Below are 23,371 nucleotides of genomic sequence, written 5' to 3'. Positions count from 1 at the left end.
TTCTCCTTTATTCTAGTATTGGTTCCGCAGTGTGGGGACTTTTGTTTTCATGGATTCTCTCCAGGAGAATAAAAACCCTGGACCCCATGTGTGCAATAATAATGGTGGCTAAAGACAGGGATGAGAAGGCTTTTTTTATACTTGTGCTACAACATCTGAAGTGGGCTCATGTGGAGGTAATACTTATCTGACAATGCCCCTTCTATGCAGTCGTACCTTGGTTCTCGAACGCCTTGCAACTTGAACGTTTTGGCTCCTGAACGCAACAAACCCAGAAGTGAGTGTTTTCCGGTTTGCGAACAATATTCCGGTTTTTGGAAACCCGAATGTCCGACGTGGATTCCGCAGTTGAGTGCAGGAAGCTCCTGCAGCCAATCGGAAGCCGCGCCTCAGTTTTTAAACATTTCCGGAGGTCGAACCGACTTCGGGGACAGATTCCGTCCGAGAACCAAGGTGCGACTGTAATGAAGTTGGAATAACGACCTGCTTCTGAGCTTCACTTCCTAGACGTAGTGACTGCATCTCTTTCACAAACATACTCAGCTCAGTATGGGATGTCTCTCAAAACCGAAAGTTTACTTCAGCCTCTGTGTGATGTCTTGTTCTTGTCTGGACAACCATCTATTAGCGCACACTTGACCACAACAGCTCTTTCTTCCTGTTTTGTTCCCCGTTTCATTTCCTGCAGTGTTGTGGATTTAATCAGTGGATAATGTTCTGTGTTGATTGACACAATTTCCTGATTACCTTGTTATCACCTCCCCGGTGCTTTCATATGCCATGCTCAGGTGTCCGTCACTGCTAATCATTTTCTAAAATTTTATATGAGCCCCGCTGGGTTCAGGGTGTGAAATGAATCAACTGCATTAACTGAAAAGTTTTGTGGACATGGAAGTACACTTTTATCCATGACAGGTTATGGCGGGCATAGGCAAACTCGGCCCTCCAGATGTTTTGGGACTACAATTCCCATTATCCCTAACCATAGGGCCTCCTAGCTAGGGATGATGGGAGGGGTGATTTAATGCAACCCCAAAACACCCCTCCCCAGCAATAGCCAAATTTAAATAAAAAAACTCTTCCTTAGGAGCCAAAATGTTTTTGCTTTGTTTTTAATTACGAGTAACTGCTATATAAGGGACACGGGTGGTGCTGTGGTCTAAACCAGTGTTCCCCAACCTTGGGCCTCCAGCTGTTTTTCAACTACAATTCCCATCATCCCTGACCACTGGTCTTGCTAGCTAGGGATGATGGGAGTTGTAGTCCAAAAACAGCTGGAGGCCCAAGGTTGGGAAACACTGGTCTAAACCACTGAGCCTCTTGGCCTTGCCGATCAGAAGGTCGGCAGTTCGAATCCCCGTGACGGGGTGAGCTCCTGTTGCTCAGTCCCTGCTCCTGCCAATCTAGCAGTTTGAAAGCACGTCAAAGTGCAAGTAGATAAATAGGTACCACTCCAGCGGGAAGGTAAACGGCGTTTCCGTGCGCTGCTCTGGTTCGCCAGAAGCGGCTTATTCATGCTGGCCACATGACCCAGAAGCTGTACGCCGGCTCCCTCGGCCAGTAAAGCGAGATGAGCGCCGCAACCCCAGAGTCATCCGCGACTGGACCTAACGGTCAGGGGTCCCTTTACCTTTACCTGCTATAGGGCCAGGGGGAGGGGTGAAGCTGTGGACGGTAGGATTACATGCAATTCCAGTCCTGATCGGGGCAGGGGAAGTGGGGGGCTTACTTTTGAGCAACACCCAAAAAAATATGTAGTTGCTCACTATATATAGTATTAAAAACCCGTGATATGTTTGACCCGAAAACAGCTGGAAAGGGGAAATGAACCAAACATGCTGAAAATAAAGTAAAATGTGAGCTTTTTATTGCTGCACTTACAGTTTATTAATGTAAGAAGTGTATTTCAACCAAACTGGTACCAAAGCTGGCCTGATACAACCCCGGCCGATCCAATGAAGCCTTTAAATGAGTAACCTATGCATGATGCAGTTTCAGAATGCCAAGTAATCAACTGTTAATAAACCAAGTATCTACTTTCTAATAGCCTCGGTTTAATTTTTCATTAACAGAGCTATTTTTATTATGGAAAAAAAACATGTTTCTGTGTGAGGCTTGCAAAAATATTTCTGTTTCTACAAGTTGCACTAGGGGGTGGAATTACATGACTGGCGATACATTCCTAAACTACAGTATAATGCCTTGTTATTTTTAACCTCTTCCAATTAAGAGGTATTGGACAAGAAACATGAATGTAAGAAAGGGGGAAAGGGGAAAAAGAGAAAGAAAGGAAGGAAGGAAGGAAGGAAGGAAGGAAGGAAGGAAGGAAGGAAGGAAGGAAAGTTGGTTCAAGGTAAAGGTAAAGGTACCCCTGCCCATACGGGCCAGTCTTGACAGACTCTAGGGTTGTGCGCCCATCTCACTTAAGAGGCCGAGGGCCAGCGCTGTCCGAAGACACTTCCGGGTCACGTGGCCAGCGTGACAAGCTGCATCTGGCGAGCCAGCGCAGCACACGGAAACGCCGTTTACCTTCCCGCCAGTAAGCGGTCCCTATTTATCTACTTGCACCCGAGGGTGCTTTCGAACTGCTAGGTTGGCAGGCTCTGGGACCGAGCAACAGGAGCGCGCCCCGCTGCGGGGATTCGAACCGCCAACCTTTCGATCGGCAAGCCCTAGGCGCTGAGGCTTTTTACCCACAGCGCCACAAGTCATTATCTATTGTGGAGCACATTAAAATTCTATGCAAGGGTGTGTGATTTTATTGAGCTTGCTATTAAAGCAATATTCTTATGCTACCACGTTTGTTTATTGTTAAATAAGAAAATGTACCGATTTATGTAGACAGAGTTTTTGCTAACTGGTAATAAACAAAACACCTCTCTTTCTCTTCCCCCGCATAGTTCCCATCTTCTTATAAGCACACAAATAAATATTCTCATGTGATTTTTTGGGGGGGGGGATCACAGTTTTCCATTCTCTATTTTGAGACAAAATGAAAAATGGTGTTTACTGTCTTCTTGATACATACAGAAATTTTAACAAGATAGACATGGGAAAGTATTAGGAGTAAGGCCTATATTGAAAGGGTTTTTTAAACTGTCTGAAATCTTGGTTAAAACAAACGCACACACACTTTGGTTTAGGGCTTCAATGACAACATATTGGAGGTCTCAGGTCACAAGATGGTTAGATTGGTCTCAACTAGGGCCAGGGCCTTTTCAGTACTGGCCCCGATCTGGTGGAATGCTCTGTCACAAGAGACTAGGGCCCTGCGGGACTTGACGAGCTTTCTGCAGGGCCTGCAAGACCAAGCTGTTCTGCCTGGCCTTTGGTTTGGACTCAGTCTGACCCTTATGTTTCCCTCCCCTTATGATTTTGATCAGCTACTTTCAAAATGAGGCTGCATTTTAAATTGCATTTTAACCTGTATTTTAAATTGGTGCTTTTTTCCCTATTATGTTTTTATTGTAATTTTACTGGTGTTAGCTGCCCTGAGCCCGGCTCTGGCCAAGGAGGGCGGGGTATAAATAAAATTTATTATTATAAATAAAATTTATTATTATAAATAAAATTTATTATTATATTATTATTATTATTATTATTATTATTATTATTATTATTGCTAAATCTAGCTCCATTCAGTTACCTGCAGTTTTCAACACTGCCACTGAGACTTCCTTAAAACCACCTAGAATACAAAAAAAGGCAAGCAGTTCTGAATTTGAGAGGGTGCTCCTAGATTTGCTGTTTTTAGCCAGGTGCTCTCAAACACCTCACCACTGTCACCGCAAGCAGGTTTAAATATCAGATAGGAGAACAAGGCACCTTCTTACTGGAAAATATATATTTGGCAAATCTTTATCTGATTAGGAAACTTGTTGTTTCCTGATCTGACCACAGAGATCCTTGAATTCAAAAAATGAGAAATGCAAATGTAACATAATTGAAGGTGGTAGCCATGTAGAAAAGTTACCGCTAACATAATACGCTTGCTCCCCCACCGCCCAAATCTTACTATCACTTCCCCTGCGGTTCAAAGCCATCAACGGGTCAGAGATCGGCTGTTCCATCTCCTCCATCTTTTTATCCGCCACCCACCAAAACCAACGCTCTCATTTGGACCATGCTGTTCTTAATTTGGTTTAGCTGAAGCAGAATGATATGATGATATATAGAAAGAGCAGAAGAAAGCATGGCGAAGAATGAGTACGGCAAATTAGGAAGCAGGGAGAGAGACTTGCAATTACATACATGCTGGTGAAATGTTATTTCATTACAATCAGGGTCGGCAGGAGAGGACATAGACATGGCCCACCCCACCCCACCCAAATACACACACCATAGCAGAATGCCACTGTATTTCTGCAGGGCGAAGCTTATCTGCCTCCCCCTCAAAAAAAAATATTTTACAGTGGTAAGGTAAAGGTAAAGGGACCCCTGACTGCTAAGTCAAGTCGCGGACGATTCTGGGGTTGTGGCACTCATCTCGCATTATTGGCTGAGGGAGCCGGCGTACAGCTTCCGGGTCATGTGGCCAGCATGACTAAGCCGCTTCTGGCGAACCAGAGCAGCGCACGGAAACACCGTTTACCTTCCCGCCAGAGCGGTACCTATTTATCTACTTGCACTGTTGTGCTTTCGAACTGCTAGATTGGCAGGAGAAGGGATCGAACAACGGGAGCTCACCCCGTTGCGAGGATTCGAACTGCCGACCTTTTGATCAGCAAGTTCTAGGCTCTGTGGTTTAACCCACTGCGCCACCTGCTTCCCATATTTTACAGTGATACCTCGGGTTAAATACTTAATTCGTTCCGAATTAAATGAGTGGTGGCAGCGGGAGGCCCCATTAGCTAAAGTGGTGCTTCAGGTTAAGAACAGTTTCAGGTTAACAACGGACCTCCAGAACGAATTAAGTGCATAACCAGAGGTACCACTGTATATCAGCTGCCATTTGAATTTTGCATTATAAGAACTCATGTTGCTTTTTCCGTTCTGGATTTCTAGCATGACCCAACGGTATGGGAGTTTCAATGCCTTCTTCCATGTTTGAAATCAGTCACAGGGGGAGGTTTGTGAGTTACACAGGGTGTTGTTATATGGCAATGAGGGAGTTAACCTTTTCTCCCCATCCCACAATGCAGTGTGTTTCAATTAAAAATGCCACCATGATTACTATTACCCTGGGATTAGGGGCAGACATCTAACTTTTTTCTCCTTCCAGAGCTAACAGAAGCTTGGAGAGAGGGATTGGGCAAATCACACGCTAGAGAAAGTTAAAATGCCCACTATGCAAACCCTATTTTTCCCATCCATGCCCCGCAGTTCCTTTAAGCAAACTGGAAGGTCTAGTTTGGCCCCAGGTAATGTGACAATGGAGGCGGGTGGCGCTGTGGGTTAAACCACAGAGCCTAGGACTTGCCGATCAGAAGGTCGGCAGTTCAAATCCCCGCGACGGGGTGAGCTCCCGTTACTCAGTCCCTGCTCCTGCCAACCTAGCAGTTTGAAAGCACCTCAAAGTGCAAGTAGATAAATAGGTACCGCTCCAGCGGGAAGGTAAACGGCGTTTCCACGCGCTGCTCTGGTTTGCCAGAAGTGGCTTAGCCATGCTGGCCACATGACCCGGAAGCTGTACGCCGGCTCCCTCGGCCAACAAAGCGAGATGAGTGCCGCAACCCCAGAGTCGGTCACGACTGGACCTAATGGTCAGGGTTCCTTTACCCCTTTACCTTTAATGTGACAATAAAGAGGCTTTCAAGCATCCTGAAATCTACCCAGTGTAAATATCTTCCATTTCTCTTCAACAAATTGATTTAAGGAACTATATTATTTGATCTACAATAGGCAGAATGCCACAAGCCATACATAAACACACAGATGCATACATCCAAAAGATGTATGAGGTTTGTCTTTTAAAAAAGTAAAAAAACAGATAAGGTACAATAAAGTAGAAATGAAATATAAATGTACTCATACATACTTGAAAATGAATTTTGTTTTCTGAGACGTCAGCGCTTCGCTGTGTGCAGCAAGATCCCAATCTTCTGAAGACGAGTGGGTCAAACCCTAAAGAGATTTTGAAAATGTGCATTTTAATGTTAAATATTATGATTTGGATTTAGAGCAGTTGTTAATACTTATGAATTACACTCCAAACCAAAAAGCAAACGTCTAGGAATTCCAGCCTTACTGTTGCCAACAACTGCTCCATACCTCTGCTGCAACAAGACTTGAAAAAGACATGATCTGATGTTGCTTTAGTTCCACCATTTCATGAAGCAGTTAGAATGGTAAGGCTGGATAGAAAGGGGGTAAGCAACTGAGACACATACTCACAAACCCCCACATGTGAGCAGAAAGTGGAAAGTAGAAAGAGCAGAATTTCCTTACAGCAAATTCATTTTTTAAAAAAATACTGATAAATGTAGCTGAACATAGTGAGTGCAATGTAGACTCTCTCCAAGGGCCTCCAACCTAGTGGCGGAGAATCCTCTGGAAAAACAATCTCTGAAAGGACCTGTTTTCTTTTCTCTAGCGCTAATGCGCCCAGGAACCTCACCAAAATGCTGGAGAGGGTGCACCTCCACAGGCACATATCTCCACATGTGGTGGGAGTGCCCCAAAATCCAAATATTCTGGACAACAGCCATACGAGAAATATGTAAAATAACTAAGCAAGTATTAGACATCACCCCAGAATTGGCCCTACTAAACATCTTCCAAGACAGCAATGCCCATTTACACCACAAAGAACTCATAACCCACCTACTTTCAGCAGCCAGAAACACCATAACCAGACACTGGAGAGACCTGTCAGGAGTAAGCATGGACCAGTGGTACCAAATAGTATGGGAAACAGCCCTACTAGAAAAATTAACCAATAAACAAACTGACACAGGGACAAACAGAAGAAGACAGCTTTATGGCTCCCCTTTATCACATATACAGCCCAACAAGACAATGACAATAATCCACCAACAGCGTACAAATCAATACGGCCAACCTGATCCAAAACACCCACCCACCCCACTCACACATGAAAACAAAGATCAGCACAGCCAATCACAAACAAACAACCACACCCTAGGCCAACCCCAACCTCTCTCAGCACCAAAGGAACACAAGTGAACAGCAGAGAACCTGCACAAGCAACACTGACACAAAACCCCGCATATATTAAGCATAATAGAAACACCGCCACCCGACCCCCACCCCCACCCATCTCCCCCCCACCCCTTTTTTTCTCCCCCTAATGTCTCAACAAATGAAACGAATTTGTAAAAATGTTACATGGAAAAAATACGAGAGACATTACACATACAGTGGTGCCCCGCAAGATGAATGCCTCGTAAGACAAAAAACCCGCTAGACGAAAGGGTTTTCCATTTTTCGAGGCGCTTCGCAAGACAAATTTCTCTATGAGCTTGCTTCGCAAAATGAAAACGTCTTGCGAGTCTTGCGATTATTTTCGCTTCCCCCCCCTTTTTCTAAGCCGCTTTGCCGCTAATAGCCGCCAAGCCGCTAATAGCCGCCAAGCCGCTAATAGCGCTAATCCGCTAAGCCGTCAATGGGCTTGCTTCGCAAGACGAAAAAACCGCAAGACAAAGAGACTCGCGGAACGGATTCTTTTCGTCTTGCAAGGCACCACTGTACTTCTGTAAAACAAGAAAATCTTTAATAAAAAAAATTAAAGCAGGATCAAAGGACCTGTTGATGGCACTTTACCATTGTACTGTGGAGAATGTATCAACTTATGGTCTCTGTGTGTGGTTTGGGAGCTGCACAGCCAGGGAAATATCAATGCTGTCCAGGGTTGTAAAGATTGCAGAGAGAATAATTGGGTGCACTCTTCCCACCTTGGATCAAATCTATGCTGCCAGGTGCCATAAGAATGCTGCAGAGATAGCATAGGATAGTGCGCACCCCAGAAATGATCCCTTTCGGCTTCTGCCTTCTGGAAGAAGGTACAGGGTTATAAAGACTAGGACTAGCCGCCTGAGAAACAGTTTCTACCCAAATGCGATTCTGGTTTTAAACACAGTATAAGGAGTCTCTATAGGAGTATATTGTATTTTAAAATGGGGTTTCAGAGTTTTTAGGGGGTTTTGAATGTCTTATGTAGATTTTTCAATTTTATTGTTCTGTATGGGACAATGACAATAAAGATATCATATTGTTTATATATATATATATATATATATATTCTTTCATCCTGAAAGGAAAATAGGAAGGATGTCCATGGGTGAACTCCATATCTGTCAAAATGAGCGTAGGGAGGTCAGGCATGGGTCCTTGCTGGTCAGAAGGATTAATGAGGAAAATCTAGGGAAATTATGCTTAACAACAACCCACGTTGTTTAAATGGAAACATTATCAAGACGAGCATGACTCTAAACCAGGCATAGGCAAACTCCGGCCCTCCAGATGTTTGGGACTACAATTCCCATCATCCCTGACCACTGGTTCTGTTAGCTAGAGATGATGGGAATTGTAGTCCCAAACATCTGGAGGACAGGAGTTTGTCTATGCCTGATCTAAACGTATTTTGACATGGCATCGCTTTCATAAAATGGACAACACTAAGTTATTGGGATAGAATTAGCAGTATATTGACTCTTCATCGCTTTTTTATATTTGGGTGGAACAGACCCTCCCCCTCCCTGTATCAGGAACTGAAACTGAATCTGAATGTCACCATCTAGTTCAAGCCACTTTATATAAAAAAATAATTGTGGCTGAAAATGTCAAGATTAATTAGTGAAGTCCTGTTTCATCCAGAGTATCAACACTGATACCGAGCGATCTAATTTCAGCTATAAATGATGTAATGTGAACTAATAACACAGAAAAACAACAGTTGAGCAAATGACTTTTTTTTCTCACAAGGGATTTCAGGATAGCAGAACACCTTGAGATGAGCCAATTCACCTTATCTATACCAAGTCAAGTCCTACACTGTGCTTGGCCTTATCCACCTAAAACACTATATATGCATCCTCTGGAGTTTCAAAATTCTTTGAAATTTTGCAAACCTTTGATACTGAAAAAGCCCTTGAATTCTACAGCTAGTTCAGAGCACAGCTGAAAGACTTTTGACTGGGACCAATCAGCAGAATCAAATATCTTCACTGAATCCTGGCCTGTTTCAAAGGACAGTCTGAAGTGCTAGTGCTTACTTTAAAAACCCTATACTGTTTGGAATCAGGCATACATGAAGGAATGCCAAGCATAACCACATCAACCTGCTTGCCTGCTAGTACAATAGCCACAGACCTTTCTTCCGGAGCGCCCATCTTTAGAAATTACTGTATTGGCCCGAATATAAGCCCCATCCCCCCCCCCCCAGATTCCGATCATGAAAAGTTAGTGTGGCTTATATTCAGGGCCAGATTTAGGTTTGATGAAACCCTAGGCTACTGAAGGTAATGGGGCCCTTTATATGTCCAGCTCTCCTTTGTCAACAACAAATTGCAGCTGTTTTTTGTGTATGTGTTGAATATATGCTATATGGTAATTTATGGACGTAATAGGTATCTAAAGCCATTTGCACATGTTCCCATGCAACCAGTCCATGCAGAATGTAAAGGTAAAGGGACCCCTGACCATTAGGTCCAGTCATTGCCAACTCTGGGGTTGCGGCACTCATCTCGCTTTATTGGCCGAGGGAGCCGGTGTACAGCTTCCGGATCATGTGGCCAGCATGACTAAGCCGCTTCTGGCGAACCAGAGCAGCGCACGGAAATGCCGTTTACCTTCCCGCCGGAGCGGTACCTATTTATCTACTTGCACTTGACATGCTTTTGAACTGCTATGTTGGCAGGAAGAAGAGTTTGGATTTGATATCCCGCCTTTCACTCCCTTTAAGGAGTCTCAAAGCGGCGAACATTCTCCTTTCCCTTCCTCCCCCACAACAAACACTCTGTGAGGTGAGTGGGGCTGAGAGACTTCAGAGAAGTGTGACTAGCCCAAGGTCACCCAGCAGCTGCATGTGGAGGAGCAGGGAATCGAACCCGGTTCCCCAAATTACAAGACTACCGCTCTCAACCACTACACCACACTGGCAGGAACTACACTACACAGGAGCAGGAACTGAGCAATGGGAGATCAACCCGTCGTGGGGATTTCAATCGCCAACCTTCCAATCGGCAAGTCCTAGGCTCTGTGGTTTAACCCACAGCACTGTAGGCACCCTATATATAGAAATGAGCAAACGAGTGATATTTTAGGGAGCAGGCTAGCAGGCGGGGCCCATAACTTACATCATAGGAGCCTACACAACACAAAACACTGTTGTTGTGTGTAGGTTTTATTTTATTTATTTTTTATCTTATATTTTGGAAGTGTACATCCAGGTTTTTTTTTACTTTAATTTTTTTGGGGGGTTCCCCAAGAGAGTGGGGCCTTAAGCTATAGCTTGTTTAGCTTTTACGTAAACCCGGCACTGCTTATATTCGCGACCTTACGCCACCGGCAAACAGGCATGGTCCCCCCCCCCAGTGACGCTCAACCCACTTGCAGCTCCCACACCTCCCCCAAGCCGCCAAATTTAAAAGGTGCGGCTTATTTGTGGGTGCAACTTATATTCGGGCCAATACGGTATTCGGGCCAATATGGTATACGGTATGCGGCTTATTTGTGGGTGCGGCTTATATTTGGGCCAAAACGGTATGCGGCTTATTTGTGGGTGCGGCTTATATTTGGGCCAATACGGTATGGTGACTGGGAAGAGGGTCTTCTCAATGGTCTTATTCTGCTTACTGAGTTCTCTCCCAAGGAAGGCTTGCCAACCATAGAGTTAATCTTTGGGGTCACCAAGTAAGCTTAAAAAAATTAATAATCCCTAGACTATTTTTATCCATAAGATACAATCTATAAAATTAATAATAATAAATATAGCAATATATGAATATGTAGATTTATACGGATCTACCAGGCTTTTAATCAGCAATTAATTTTTGCTGCTAGTTTTATTTGTTATCTTAATTTTCTTGCATCTTTTATTTTTTCCCCGTTTTCGTGGTGAAAGCTGCCCTGAGATATGAAGGTCTTCATAGAAATGTATTAATAGGTTTTAAAATGGCATTGATTTCAATGGCAGAGATGAACGCATGCATAAATTTTCCCCAATGACCTCAATGGGACTTCTAAGGAACTTTGGTTAGATCGTGCTCCACATTTTTAATGTATTACAGATACATGCAACTGCAAGCCCAGTCCAACTTAGCTTTGTTAATAAATCTAGTGTTTTTGTCATCTTCAGACTTAAAAAAATATATATTGATAGTTTATCTTAAAATCCATAAGTTAATTTGGAAGCAAAATGTCCTACTACTGGAGAAAACATTGTTATTAAAAGAAATCCTGAAGGATCTATAAATATATTTTAAATCCCTGGTGTGTGTGTGTGTGTGTGTGTGTGTGTAAAGAGACAGGAGAAAATAACCTTTAGCAAAGTGGGATTTGTTCTAAAAATTTAGTATAGAAATCAGTGAAATAAGAACTGAAGTAGTGTATTATGCTCTGAATACCTAAGTGACTGGATGCTTTGATAAAATGGTGGCATAACCTGCACTGAAACAAAGCAAAATAATTATTAAAGAAGAAAAAATAAGAATGAGAAAAAGCAGGATGTATTAACATTTGTAAGTAATGAGATCATGATGCAGAAATTCACGGGACAAAAAAAAAAAAAACCCCAGCACAACTACAAGAACCCAATAAATGGTTAATTAAAGAACATTATATAATACATCCTCAGAATCATAAAATTATTAAGACAACAACCACCGACAGAAAAGCTACCGCTAATATGCCTCATTTGTAATTTTATTTATTTATTTATTGAAAAGCATGAACTCGCACAGCAGACTTCATTTCATATTAGAAAGTAGGCTTACTGACAACAACAATGTCTTTGGGGGTTCAGAGGGTTTAATTGAAGCATTGCTGTAAAGTAATGGCTGCATACTTAATTAGAAGAATAAAAGTAAGGAAACAAATCGTTGTTGCTCAGGTGAGCACGACACGGACACACAAAAATGGAACAGGTGAAAGACACTATATTATATCAGGGGTACGCAAACTAAGGCCCGGGGGGGCCCGATGAGGCCCGCCAAGCTCGTAAATCTGGCCCGCGGACCCTGCCACCCGCTCAGTCAGTCCCCGCATGCTGCGGATGCCTCATCGCGCAGGGACTGACTTTCGCGACGCTGGCACAGCTTCTGGGCGGGCGCTGATGCTGGCGCGGCTTTGGATTGGCTGCAGGAAGTTCCTGCAGCCAATCCGAAACCTTGCCACCTGCACATTGAGGTAAACACAGCGCGGCTGTGGACAGAGAGGCCGGTGGGTGGGCGGCAGATCTGGGCCACGCCATGGGCATCGTGACAGGCGCATCACAGGTCTTCAGCCAGAGCTTGGCGTGCTTGCTGGCCTGGCACCTGGCTTGGTGGTAGAGGGTGAGCTGCGCGCCATCTGCCCAGCGTTCTGCATGCGCGGCCTGCACACCAACCTGGCCTCTGACGATGGGCCGCAGCACATGATACATGCCGCCCGGGAGCTCAGCAGGGATGGGCCGATGAAGCGGCTGCTGCTCGTCAACAACGCTGGTGAGCGGGCAGCGCTGAGATGCGCTCCTGAGCGCGTGCAGAGTGCGTTGCTCCTCCAGGTCCGGAGGCAGCTGCGGGACCGGCTTGCAGGGTATTTATATCTTTCAAAATATAGCCCAGCCCCCCACAAGGTCTGAGGGACAGTGGACTGGCCCCCCAATGAGAAAGATTGCTGACCCCTGTATTACCGTTTTTTTCGCTCCATAAGACGCACCTTTTCCCCTCCAAAAAAGTAAGGGGAAATGTCTGTGTGTCTTATGGAGCGAATGCACTGGACGGCAGAAGGATCCCTCGGCTGCCGCTGCAGTCGCAAGCTGAGGGATGCCTCCGCAGCCGGAGACATGGCTCCCATCCACCCCTCCTCCTGCCTCGTGGTAAAGCAAGCAAAGCACCTGTCCCAGTGTCTCCTCCTCTTCCTCCTCTGGCGTCACCTCACTTTACAGCGAAGCGGGAGGAGGGATGGGCAAGCAAAGTGAACGCTGCTGAAAGCGGGACACAAGCCATGTAAGCGGCTCTTGCTTTGCTTGCTTTAAAGCAAGAAAAGCGAGAGCCACTTACACGCTCTGTGCAGAATATTTTTTTTCTTGTTTTCCTCCTCTAAAAAATAGCTGCATCCTATGGTCAGGTGGCGCTGTGGGTAAAAGCCTCAGCGCCTAGGGCTTGCCGATTGAAAGGTCGGTGGTTCGAATCCCTGCGACAGGGTGAGCTCCCGTTGCTCGGTCCCTGCTCCTGCCAACCTAGCAGTTCGAAAGCACGACAAAGTGCAAGTAGATAAATAGGTACCGCTCTGGCGGAAAGGTAAACGGCGTTTCCGTGTGCTGCGCTGGCTCGCCAGATGCAGCTTTGTCACGCTGGCCACGTGACCCGGAAGTGTCTCCGGACAGCGCTGGCCCCCGGCCTCTTGAGTGAGATGGGCGCACAACCCTAGAGTCTGTCAAGACTGGCCCATACGGGCAGGGGTACCTTTACCTTTACCTTTATGGTCAGGTGGGAACGCAGGTGGCGCTGTGGTCTAAACCAGTGTTTCCAAACCTTGGGCCTCCAGCTGTTTTTGGACTACAACTCCCATCATCCCTAGCTAGCAAGACCAGTGGTCAGGGATGATGGGAATTGTAGTTCAAAAACAGCTGGAGGCCCAAGGTTGGGAAACACTGGTCTAAACCACAGAGCCTAAGGCTTGCTGATCAGAATGCCGGCGGTTCGAATCCCCACAACGGGGTGAGCTCCCGTTGCTCGGTCCCTGCTCCTGCCAACCTAGCAGTTAGAAAGCACGTCAAAGTGCAAGTAGATAAATAGGTGCCTCTCCAGCGGGAAGGTAAATGGCATTTCCGTGCGCTGCTTTGGTTCACCAGAAGCGGCTTAGTCATGCTGGCCACATGACCCAGAAGCTGTACGCCGGCTCCCTTGGCCAATAAAGCGAGATGAGTGCCGCAACCCCAGAGTCGGCAATGACTGGACCTAACGGTCAGGCGTCCCTTTACCTTTACCTTTTAGGGTCAGGTGAGTCTTACGGAGAGAAAAATATGGTATTATTATCCCTAGGCTTTTTAGAACAAGCCCAAGCCCAAGCACTGAAAAGAGCCACACCTCTTTAACCTCACAACTTTGAAGAACACTTGTCTGTTCAACTCAGGTTCTCGGGTTCAAACATGAAAATGACAGATACGAAGTGTCATAGGTCTTTCTGAGCTCAACATTACTTTCATTCTAAAAAGTACACAACTTCATTCTGAGATGCTGCATAGTAGATGCATAGGCTTTGTAGCTATGTTATGTTGCCTTTGCCTCATTCAGTATGCCCAGGGCCACCCCTCAAATCATAGAAAGTTATTTTTTTCTGGTTCTCCTACATTCTAGACAAGAAGCTTATATATTCTTTCTCAACTTTCTCTCTCCACTGGGATTCTCACCCATGCTTAATTCCCCCCCCCCCCATGTATAAGACACCCCAAAGTATAAGACGCTCCCTATTTTGGGGGGCTCCAAATTAAGAAAATACCCCTCAGCACTACCCATGTATAAAACGAGCCCCCATTTTAAACCTAAAATTTTGGTTAAAAAAAAAACACCTAGTCTTGTACACAGTAAAGTACAATATATTGAATTTCATAATTACCTGTCATAGGGTATCAGGGCAGAGATACATAACACAATAAAACACTGCATATAAAAATTGAATGCTAAAAATGCAATATTAACCAAATGCCGAACAGCAGGGTACTAAACAAATAATATTGTTCCATGCCGCGACAACTTATGATTTTAAGCAATGCATCAGGGCGGATTGATTTATTGCTAAACGATACTGAGGTTGTGGTTGCCCAGTTTTGGTGCCACCGTGTCTCTCCCAGCCTAGTTTCCTCCAGATGTGATGGAAGTTGTGGTCCAACAGCATTTGGGAGGACATGAGATTGAGGACAGGCTTGTTGAATACACCATGAACAAGACAAACAAGGCTCAGACAAATGTCTCTCCAATACCCCCTTCTTCCTGTGGGATGCAGATGACACTGTGGTCTAAACCAGTGTTTCCCAACCTCTGGTCTCCAGCTCTTTTTGGACTACAATTCCCATCATCCCTGACCTTTGGTCTTGCTAGCTAGGGATGATGGGAGTTGTAGTCCAAAAACAGCTGGAGACCAAAGGTTGGGAAACACTGGTCTAAACCACTGAGCCTCTTGGGTTTGCTGTTCAGAAGGTTGGCAGTTCGAATCCCTGCAATGGGGTGAGCTCCCGTTGCTTAATCCCAGCTCCTGCCAACCTAGCAGTTCGAAAGCACACCAGTGCAAGTAGATAAATAGGTACCACTGTGGCGGGAAGGTAAACAGAGTTTCCATGCACTCTGGTTTCCATCACAGTGTTCCATTGCTCCAGAAGCAGTTTAGTCCTGCTGGCCACATGACCTGGAAAGTTGTCTGTGGACAAACGCCGGCTCCCTCGGCCTGAAAGCGAGATGAGCACCGCAACTCCAGAGTCGCCTTTGACTGGACTTAACTCTCCCTGTGTGCCCAAGAGAATGAGTTCTGAAGCTTTTGCTTCTGCTCAAGTAAGCACAACCTGTCATGTTGTCTGGATCCAGAACTATAGCCAGCCTTAACTATGGTTGCTTTGAACCAGGGCGATAAAAATAAATATATTTTTTTAAAAAAATTAAAAATCAGATTTTTTTATTTAAATCAGATTTTTTTTTAATCGGATTTTTAAAATAAAATCCTTTTGGAGGAAAAATCTTTCTAAAGATAGTTTTCTATTTAAGTTACATTATAGTCCAAAGGCTACTCACCAGGAAATAAGAATTTGTTTTAAGTTTTTCATATGTGCTAAAACTCAGTCTAAGTTTTTTTTTTAATCGTTTAACCACATCAGTTAACAAACATGGATACATATGCTATAATGTTATTGTTTTAGTTAAATTGTTTAAATTGTTACTAATGATTATTTTTTCTCCTTCCAATGAAGTACAGCAGAAAAGTTGTGCAAATATAAGCAGTAAACTTATTAAACCTCGCAATAATTTCATAATTATGTACCTATGTATTTCTAATAGTATAACCAAATCAGTAATTTTAGATATAACTGTAAAAACTACTCTGAAAATTTCTTATTCCAAAAATGAAACCTTCATCTGGTTGTAAATATTAAGATTATACCAGCAAGAATGAATCTTCCTGTTAAAAAAAAAAGATTTAAATCAAGTCTTACTGACTAGTGATTTAAATTGATTTAATTTAAATCAAATCCACCCACTTTGAACAAGTCAGCTTATGTTTTAATAATGCTCTGAAGATGCTTAAAAACAACAACTAGCCACAGTCAATTTTAACCAGAATTTATGTGAAGTAGAAGCAAAAGTCTCAGAACTTCTCCCCCCAGAAGCATCAGAGGAAAGGGGGGGAGTGCAGAAGACCAAGACTTGCTATCATTTGAATTGCTAAGAACTGGAAAAAGAAATGTCAACAAAAGAATGGCAAAATAAATTACTGGATCACATTGAATTGGCTAAACTAACAGAGGTAACCGGAGACCAACCTAAACAAAAGTTCAGAACAGAGTGGGGAAAGTGTAAAGATTACTTTATAAAACGGTGTCCCCAAGTGAAAACCTGGACTTGGATTAATTTCTGCAAGATGATTTATGATTCTTAGGTTATGTATGTGAGACAATCATAATAATAATTCAGAAAGGAAACAGCTGAAAAGAAATGAATTAAAAAGCCGATATCAGGGTGAAGGAAGTCAAAATATTATGTTATTTATATTTATGTGGTGTAAATGTTTAGGTTTCGCTGGTTGTAACTTTTATTGTCATTATCTAATTTCTAATATCTTTTGTGGTACGCGGGTGGCGCTGTGGGTAAAACTACAGAGCCTAGGACTTGCCAATCAGAAGGTCAGTGGTTCGAATCCCCGCAACGGGGTGAGCTCCCATTGCTCGGTCCCTGCTCCTGCCAACCTAGCAGTTCGAAAGCACGTCAAAGTGCAAGTAGATAAATAGGTACCGCTCCGGCGGGAAGTTAAACAGCGTTTCTGTGCGCTGCTCTGGTTCGCCAGAAGCGGCTTAGTCATGCTGGCCACATGACCCAGAAGTTGTACGCCGGCTCCCTCGGCCAATAAAGCGAGATGAACGCCGCAACCCCACAGTCGGTCACGACTCGACCTAATGGTGAGGATTCCCTTTACCTTTTAATATCTTTTTATTGCTGTATATTGTTCTTTCTGTTTTTTTCTTCTGTTTTGTTGTTGTTGTCCTGATGTATCAATAAAATCATTTTAAAAATTTAAAAAAGACTTGCTATCATTTACACCCTGCTCATGCACGCTGTACAGTACTAAACTATGATTCAGTGTGACACATGGGCACAGCCAATGCCTATTCCTCTCAAATTTTATGCCCAGAGAACCTGTCATTGTGCTATCGGTGTGGTTGAGTCCACCGAACACATCCTCTTGACTTGCCCTTCTTATGCAGAGCTTAGACAAAATTTTATAGACCCACTCCTATGTCAACTTAGCTTCCTACCCGGAGAAAACCAGGTTTTACACTTGCTGAATAATGTTACTAGAGTTATACCTTTCTTGGTGGCCAAATTTCTTTTTTTAGCCTTTAAGCGTCGCAAGACCATAATTGACTGTATTGATATGGGGCTATCTGTTTAGCCCTTTTTAGTGTTGGCTAAGCTCTAAAAGCTTTCTGGATGTTTTAACTGTGTATTGACAAATGTATTTGTATTTTTTTTTTCTGACTGACGGTCAAATAAAAAGGTTGAGCTTGGTCCCCTCTCAAATTTGGTAGCGACTGTGGCCCAGTTTGCACGTCACAGTCAAATAAGTTAACAAACCATGGCTTCACACCATGGTTTGTACAGAGCCAAACAAACTATGAACCCTGGGAGTGGCCAGAAAACTATGGTTTGTTGCTCCTGTTGGCTAGAAGGAAGCAGCAAAGCAGAGAGCCATTTGTGTGTTTTCGGTAAACTGTCAGCTATGATTAACCATGGCACATGAATCCACAATAAGCATGACCACGAATCTTGTAGCTTCCGATGTGACATAATTCAAAAAAAGTCACTCTGAACTAAAGAATGAACCAATTGTACTGCTTCAACATAAAGCGCAAAAAATGTGAGCACCTTATGTAAGTTTCTACTATCGAATTAGTGTCAAAAGAGGGCACTGGATCTTGTGTGGGTTAGAGAGTCAGAACTTGGCCAGACACCATTTACTCCTTTTTTCTGGATGGCCACCACAGCTGTCAACTTACAGATTTGAAAATAAGGGACCAGCAGCCTTGAAAATAAGGGACCAGCAGCCAAAATAAGGGATTTTAGTCAACCAGTTAAAAGGGACCTGATCATTTTGCCAAAAATGTTGTTTTTGTTTCAAACATTACAGATTGTGGACAAGACGGAGTGCTTCCGGAAGTGGCAGAGAGATATCTCTAAATTTGTCTGGCAGGGCAAAAAGCCCAGAATCAAGTTTAAGATATTAACTGATGCGAAAGAAAGAGGGGGCTTTGCCCTGCCAGACCTAAAGTTGTATTATGAAGCCGCAGCTTTCTGCTGGCTAAAAGACTGGCTACTTCTCGAAGACACTGACGTACTGGACCTGGAAGGTTTTAACAATGCTTTTGGTTGGCATGCATACTTATGGTATGATAAGGTTAAGATCAATAAGGCCTTCAAGAACCATATTGTCAGGAAAGCAGTGTTTAATGTCTGGACAAAATACAAAGACTTATTGGAAAACAAAACTCCAAGGTGGCTTTCACATCTGGAAACTAAGGCCCGAAAAAGACCCAATATGGAGACCAAATGGCCAAAATATTGGGAAATACTAGAAAAAGATGGAGACAATTGGAAACTGCAGAGTTTGGAGAAAATGAAGGATAAAGTGCGAGACTGGTTACATTACGCTCAGATTAAAGAAGTCTTTAAAAATGACAAAAAGTTAGGGTTCCAGGTGGAGAAATCAAAGTTGGAAACAGAACTGTTAGAGCCTAAGACTAAGGTACTTTCAAGAATGTATAACTTGCTGTTAAAATGGAACACACAAGATGAAATGGTTAAATCGGCTATGATAAAGTGGGCACAGGACATTGGGCACAACATTATGTTTGAGGATTGGGAAAGGTTGTGGACCACTGGGTTGAACTTCACTGCATGTAATGCTTTGAAGGAAAATGTAATGAAAATGATATACAGATGGTACATGACCCCTGTTAAACTTGCCAAAATATACCATTTGTCTGATAATAAATGTTGGAAATGTAAAGAAAATGAAGGAACATTCTTTCACCTCTGGTGGACTTGCCCTAGGGTGAAGGCTTTCTGGGAAATGATATATAATGAGCTGAAAAAGGTATTTAAGTATACCTTCACCAAGAAACCAGAGGCCTTCCTTCTGGGCATTGTCGGCCAGAAGGTGTTAAAGAAGGACCGAACATTCTTTATGTATGCAACAACGGCAGCAAGGATACTCATCGCCAAGCATTGGAAAACTCAAGATCTACCCACACTGGAAGAGTGGCAGACGCAACTGATAGACTACATGGAACTAGCCGAGATGACTGGCAGAATCCGAGACCTGGGAGAGGAGAGGGTTGAAGAAGACTGGAAGAAATTTAAGATTTATTTAAAAAAACATTGTAATTTGGTTGAATGTTAAGAAAGGATGCTAGATCATAAATAATTGAGCACCACTAAATTAGATGGAATCAAGATGACAAGTAAGTTGAGGAAAAATTATATACCCTTTGGAGAATTAATAGACTATACTTAAATGAATGGGACACAAGAATGTAAACAAGATGATAAATTGCGGGCAAGAATTGACAATGATGCAAGTGGGAGCGGGAGATGTGAGGGAGTCCAAAGAAGTTAAGAAAATATGTTATGATATATGTTATATTGTTCCTTATCTTTGCACTTATGTTTAAAAATCTCAATAAATATATATTAAAAAAAAAAACATTTTGGAGAGCAGCGCCGGTTTTTAGCCCTTCGTTTCCAGAGGTTGCTGCTCAAGACACCAGCCGATGAAACACTGCAATAATTAAATAACTACAAGCAGCAACCACTTTTTGTGCAAAACGAAGTCCAAACTATGAAGATGCTGCTGCAGTTCTGTATCTTTTCTCTCGTGCTCCATCTGCAGCTCTCAATTCCATTAGGTGGGGCGGGAGGAGGGGGCGGAAATAGCGCCCAAAGTAAACCCGCAGATCAGACCATCTATGCTAGTCTACCATTACAAATCTGTGGGAGAAGCGCTTGCTTGTAGCCCCTTGTAGCCCTTGGAACACCTGCCTGCGCCTCCGCCTCCTCCTCTTCCTCCTCTCTCGGAACTGCTTTCTCTATGATTGCCCTCGCTCTCCTCTAAAGCTCCTCATCAATTCATAGACCATGCCAGGCTGCCCATCTCATCCGGGTCCTTCAGCGGCACAGCCGCAGTACAGCCTAGCAGGAGTGGTGGCGGTGACAGGCAGAGGGGAGGCCCCAGGCAGAGACGCTCAGTTCAGCGGCCGCGAGGAGGATGGCGGCGGAAGGGCCCGAGGCTCCCACCAGTCCCAGCGGGGAGGGACTCCCAGGGGGCGAGGCTGGTGAGAGGAGGCCAGAGGGGGCCGGGCCGGGCAGCCAAGCAACACAGTTGGAGCCTCCCTCCTCACTGGCCGGCAGGGAGGGAGGGAGAGGAGCTGCTTCCTTTGAAACCTGGGAAATTTAAGGGACTTCCATCAATAAGGGACAGCAGCGGGACATGGCACTGGGATAAGGGACTGTCCCTCCAAATAAGGGACGCTTGACAGCTATGATGGCCACACTGAGCAAAATGAAGAAATGGAAACCCAAGAGGATAGTTCCTAACATTTCGAAGAAATGTCATTTATGAATTTTATGGTTGGGATCCAGAGAGCTACTCCAGACACGCCAAAAAACTTAGTGGGATATTTGGCTTTTTGCATTTTCCTTTTAACAGCAGACACATGCCCCAGATGACAATTGTTTATGACATGAGGCAAGAGTATTGTTAGCCCAGAACTGTAAGAAAGAAGTTCCAACAAAAGAAGAATGGCAGACGAAATTAATAGACTATGCAGAATTGGACAAAATGACAGGAAGGATTCGAAACCTGCGGGACCAGAGATTTACAGAAGATTGGAAGAAGTATATGAATTATTTGAAGAGCAACTATAATCAACAAATTACGCTATTAGGACCACAAGAGGTTTTGTAAGGAGAAATATACGAAGTGTTACAAAGTAGAAAAAGATAAGAGATATTGGTTATGAGTTTGAAATGTAATAGGGAAGATAAGAAATGCATACTGAGAGATTAGATTGGAAAATTTTCAGACAGGATTGATGGAAGTAAAAAAAATTGAATAAGATGTAAAAGTATGTTTAATTACTGTTGAAAATGATATGTCAAAAAACTAATAAAAATTTATATATTAAAAAATACAATTGTTTATGAAATGAATATGCCTTGAATTTGGCCAGGATGGCTCCCACTTCTTCTTGTTCATGTTCCTACACTGAGCTCTAAGTTAACACCACGGCTACTGGAGAAGCAGCTATTTTTTTGTAAACTTGATTGAGTAATGTGAACTACACGGGCATTATGCAGGCATTATAAAAGCAGCTAGCTTATATTCACTACTAACAGAAGGTCAGACGTTGTTGCTTTAATATAAAAATAAAAAAGGTATTTCCAAGTGAGAAGTTCCAGTTCAGTTCCCTCTGAAGGGGGATGGGGCTGACTGACAGGCGAATTAGGCACACAAGCAATGACAGGTATATAATGAAATCTTTTACGCAAAACTGGAACTTAAATCTCGCAGGAACTGTTCCATTCTTCAATATTTTTTTTACCAAGTAAGACTTTTTCTTCCTTCAAAGTCTGTTATCTTTTATTACCACCTTACAAGGCTGCACAGCAGGAGTTAAGGTTGCATGTGTGACTAATTTTAGGAAATTGGACACATGCAGAATTTAAGTGACAAGCGATTTAAGTGTTTTTGAGTATTTAGGAGTGTTCTATATTTAAGAGCATTTCAACTTAATTTCTCCAAATATTATTGCTGCTTTGACATACAATTTCCTCTAATTATTGCAGATATTAGAAAATCAGGTGAACAACATGGATATGTGTGAATTATTTAGTTGTTAGAACCTCTGATTTATATGTCTGCAGGTGGCAGTTTCATTTGTCCCTTAGACCTTTCAAATCATCATCTATGGAAAGGCCAAATATTAATTTTCCAGATCCAGTTAAAATCCAGTAATATATGCTTAGCAATAGCTAAACACACAGTAAGACCAAGTGTGAGACTTCCTCCAACTTGTCGCTTATTCTAAACACACGGCCTAATTGTTTTGATTTGGAAACACTCAGATAAAGTTAAATAAACTGAGATAAGTGCAAGCTGCTAAACATCATTTGTGCCATTTATGATGACAGATAACATGATAAATCTTGAACTTGGGTTTTGCTAAAAACCATTTTCTGAAGCAAGAATGAGAGCAACTGTGCGAAAAATTTTGCTGGGCAAAACTCAGCTCACTGTCTCTGGGCTGTTTCCCAAGATACAATTCCCAATTCAGCCACTGAAGTCAATCAACCAGGGCTCCCTGTAAAATTTGAATGTACATCACTGTTTACATTTTAAGGTACCATATTTTTCGCCCTATAGGAGGCACTTTTTCCTCTCCAAAAATGAAGGGGAAATGTGTGTGCGTCCTATGGGGCAAATGCAGGCTTTCGCTGAAACCTGGAGAGTGAGAGGGGTCGGTGCGCACCGACCCCTCTTGCTCTCCAGGCTTCAGGAAGCTATCCGCAAGCCTTGGGAGCCCGCGGGATTTCCTGCCGGGCTCCCTAGGCTTGCAGATAGCAGCTTGCATCCTGAAGCCTGGGGCGCACTGAGCAGCGCACCCCGGGCTTCGGGCAGATATCCGCAAACCTGGAGAGCCCGGCGGGAACTCCCAAGGCTTGCGGATAGCAGCCTGTTCTGGGGGCTGGGGTCGGGGGAAGCTCGGGCTTCCCCTGCCCCAGCCCCACACCTGGGGGTGAAATAATTTTTTTTCTTTATTTCCCCCTCCCCCAAAACTAGGTGCGCCCTATGGGCCGGTGCGCCCTATAGGGCGAAAAATACGGTATACACCTAAAACATAATGAGTCAGGGGGTGTTCTGCTGGAATGTGTAAACAAAGTAGGGCTGCTTCTTCAGCAATTCCAGCAAACAGGGTTAAAATAGATGGAAAGCTGAGACTATCAACCTG

The 23,371-nt window shown here is 43.6% G+C and overlaps 1 protein-coding gene across 2 annotated transcripts in view; it reads right to left on the bottom strand.

The window, feature by feature from the left end:
• Positions 1–23,371, bottom strand: part of PARD3B (par-3 family cell polarity regulator beta) — a 636,273-nt gene that overhangs the window by 452,127 nt on the left and 160,775 nt on the right. For both annotated transcript variants that reach the window (XM_081859338.1, XM_081859339.1), the window contains exon 5: positions 5,978–6,063. In XM_081859338.1, the coding sequence (XP_081715464.1) occupies positions 5,978–6,063 (86 nt within the window). The remainder of the gene's footprint in view (positions 1–5,977; positions 6,064–23,371) is intronic.

Source organism: Podarcis erhardii (genome assembly GCF_964252035.2).
Source record: "Podarcis erhardii genome assembly, chromosome: 1".
Lineage (NCBI taxonomy): Eukaryota > Metazoa > Chordata > Lepidosauria > Squamata > Lacertidae > Podarcis > Podarcis erhardii.
This window is presented reverse-complemented; position numbering and strand designations above follow the sequence as displayed.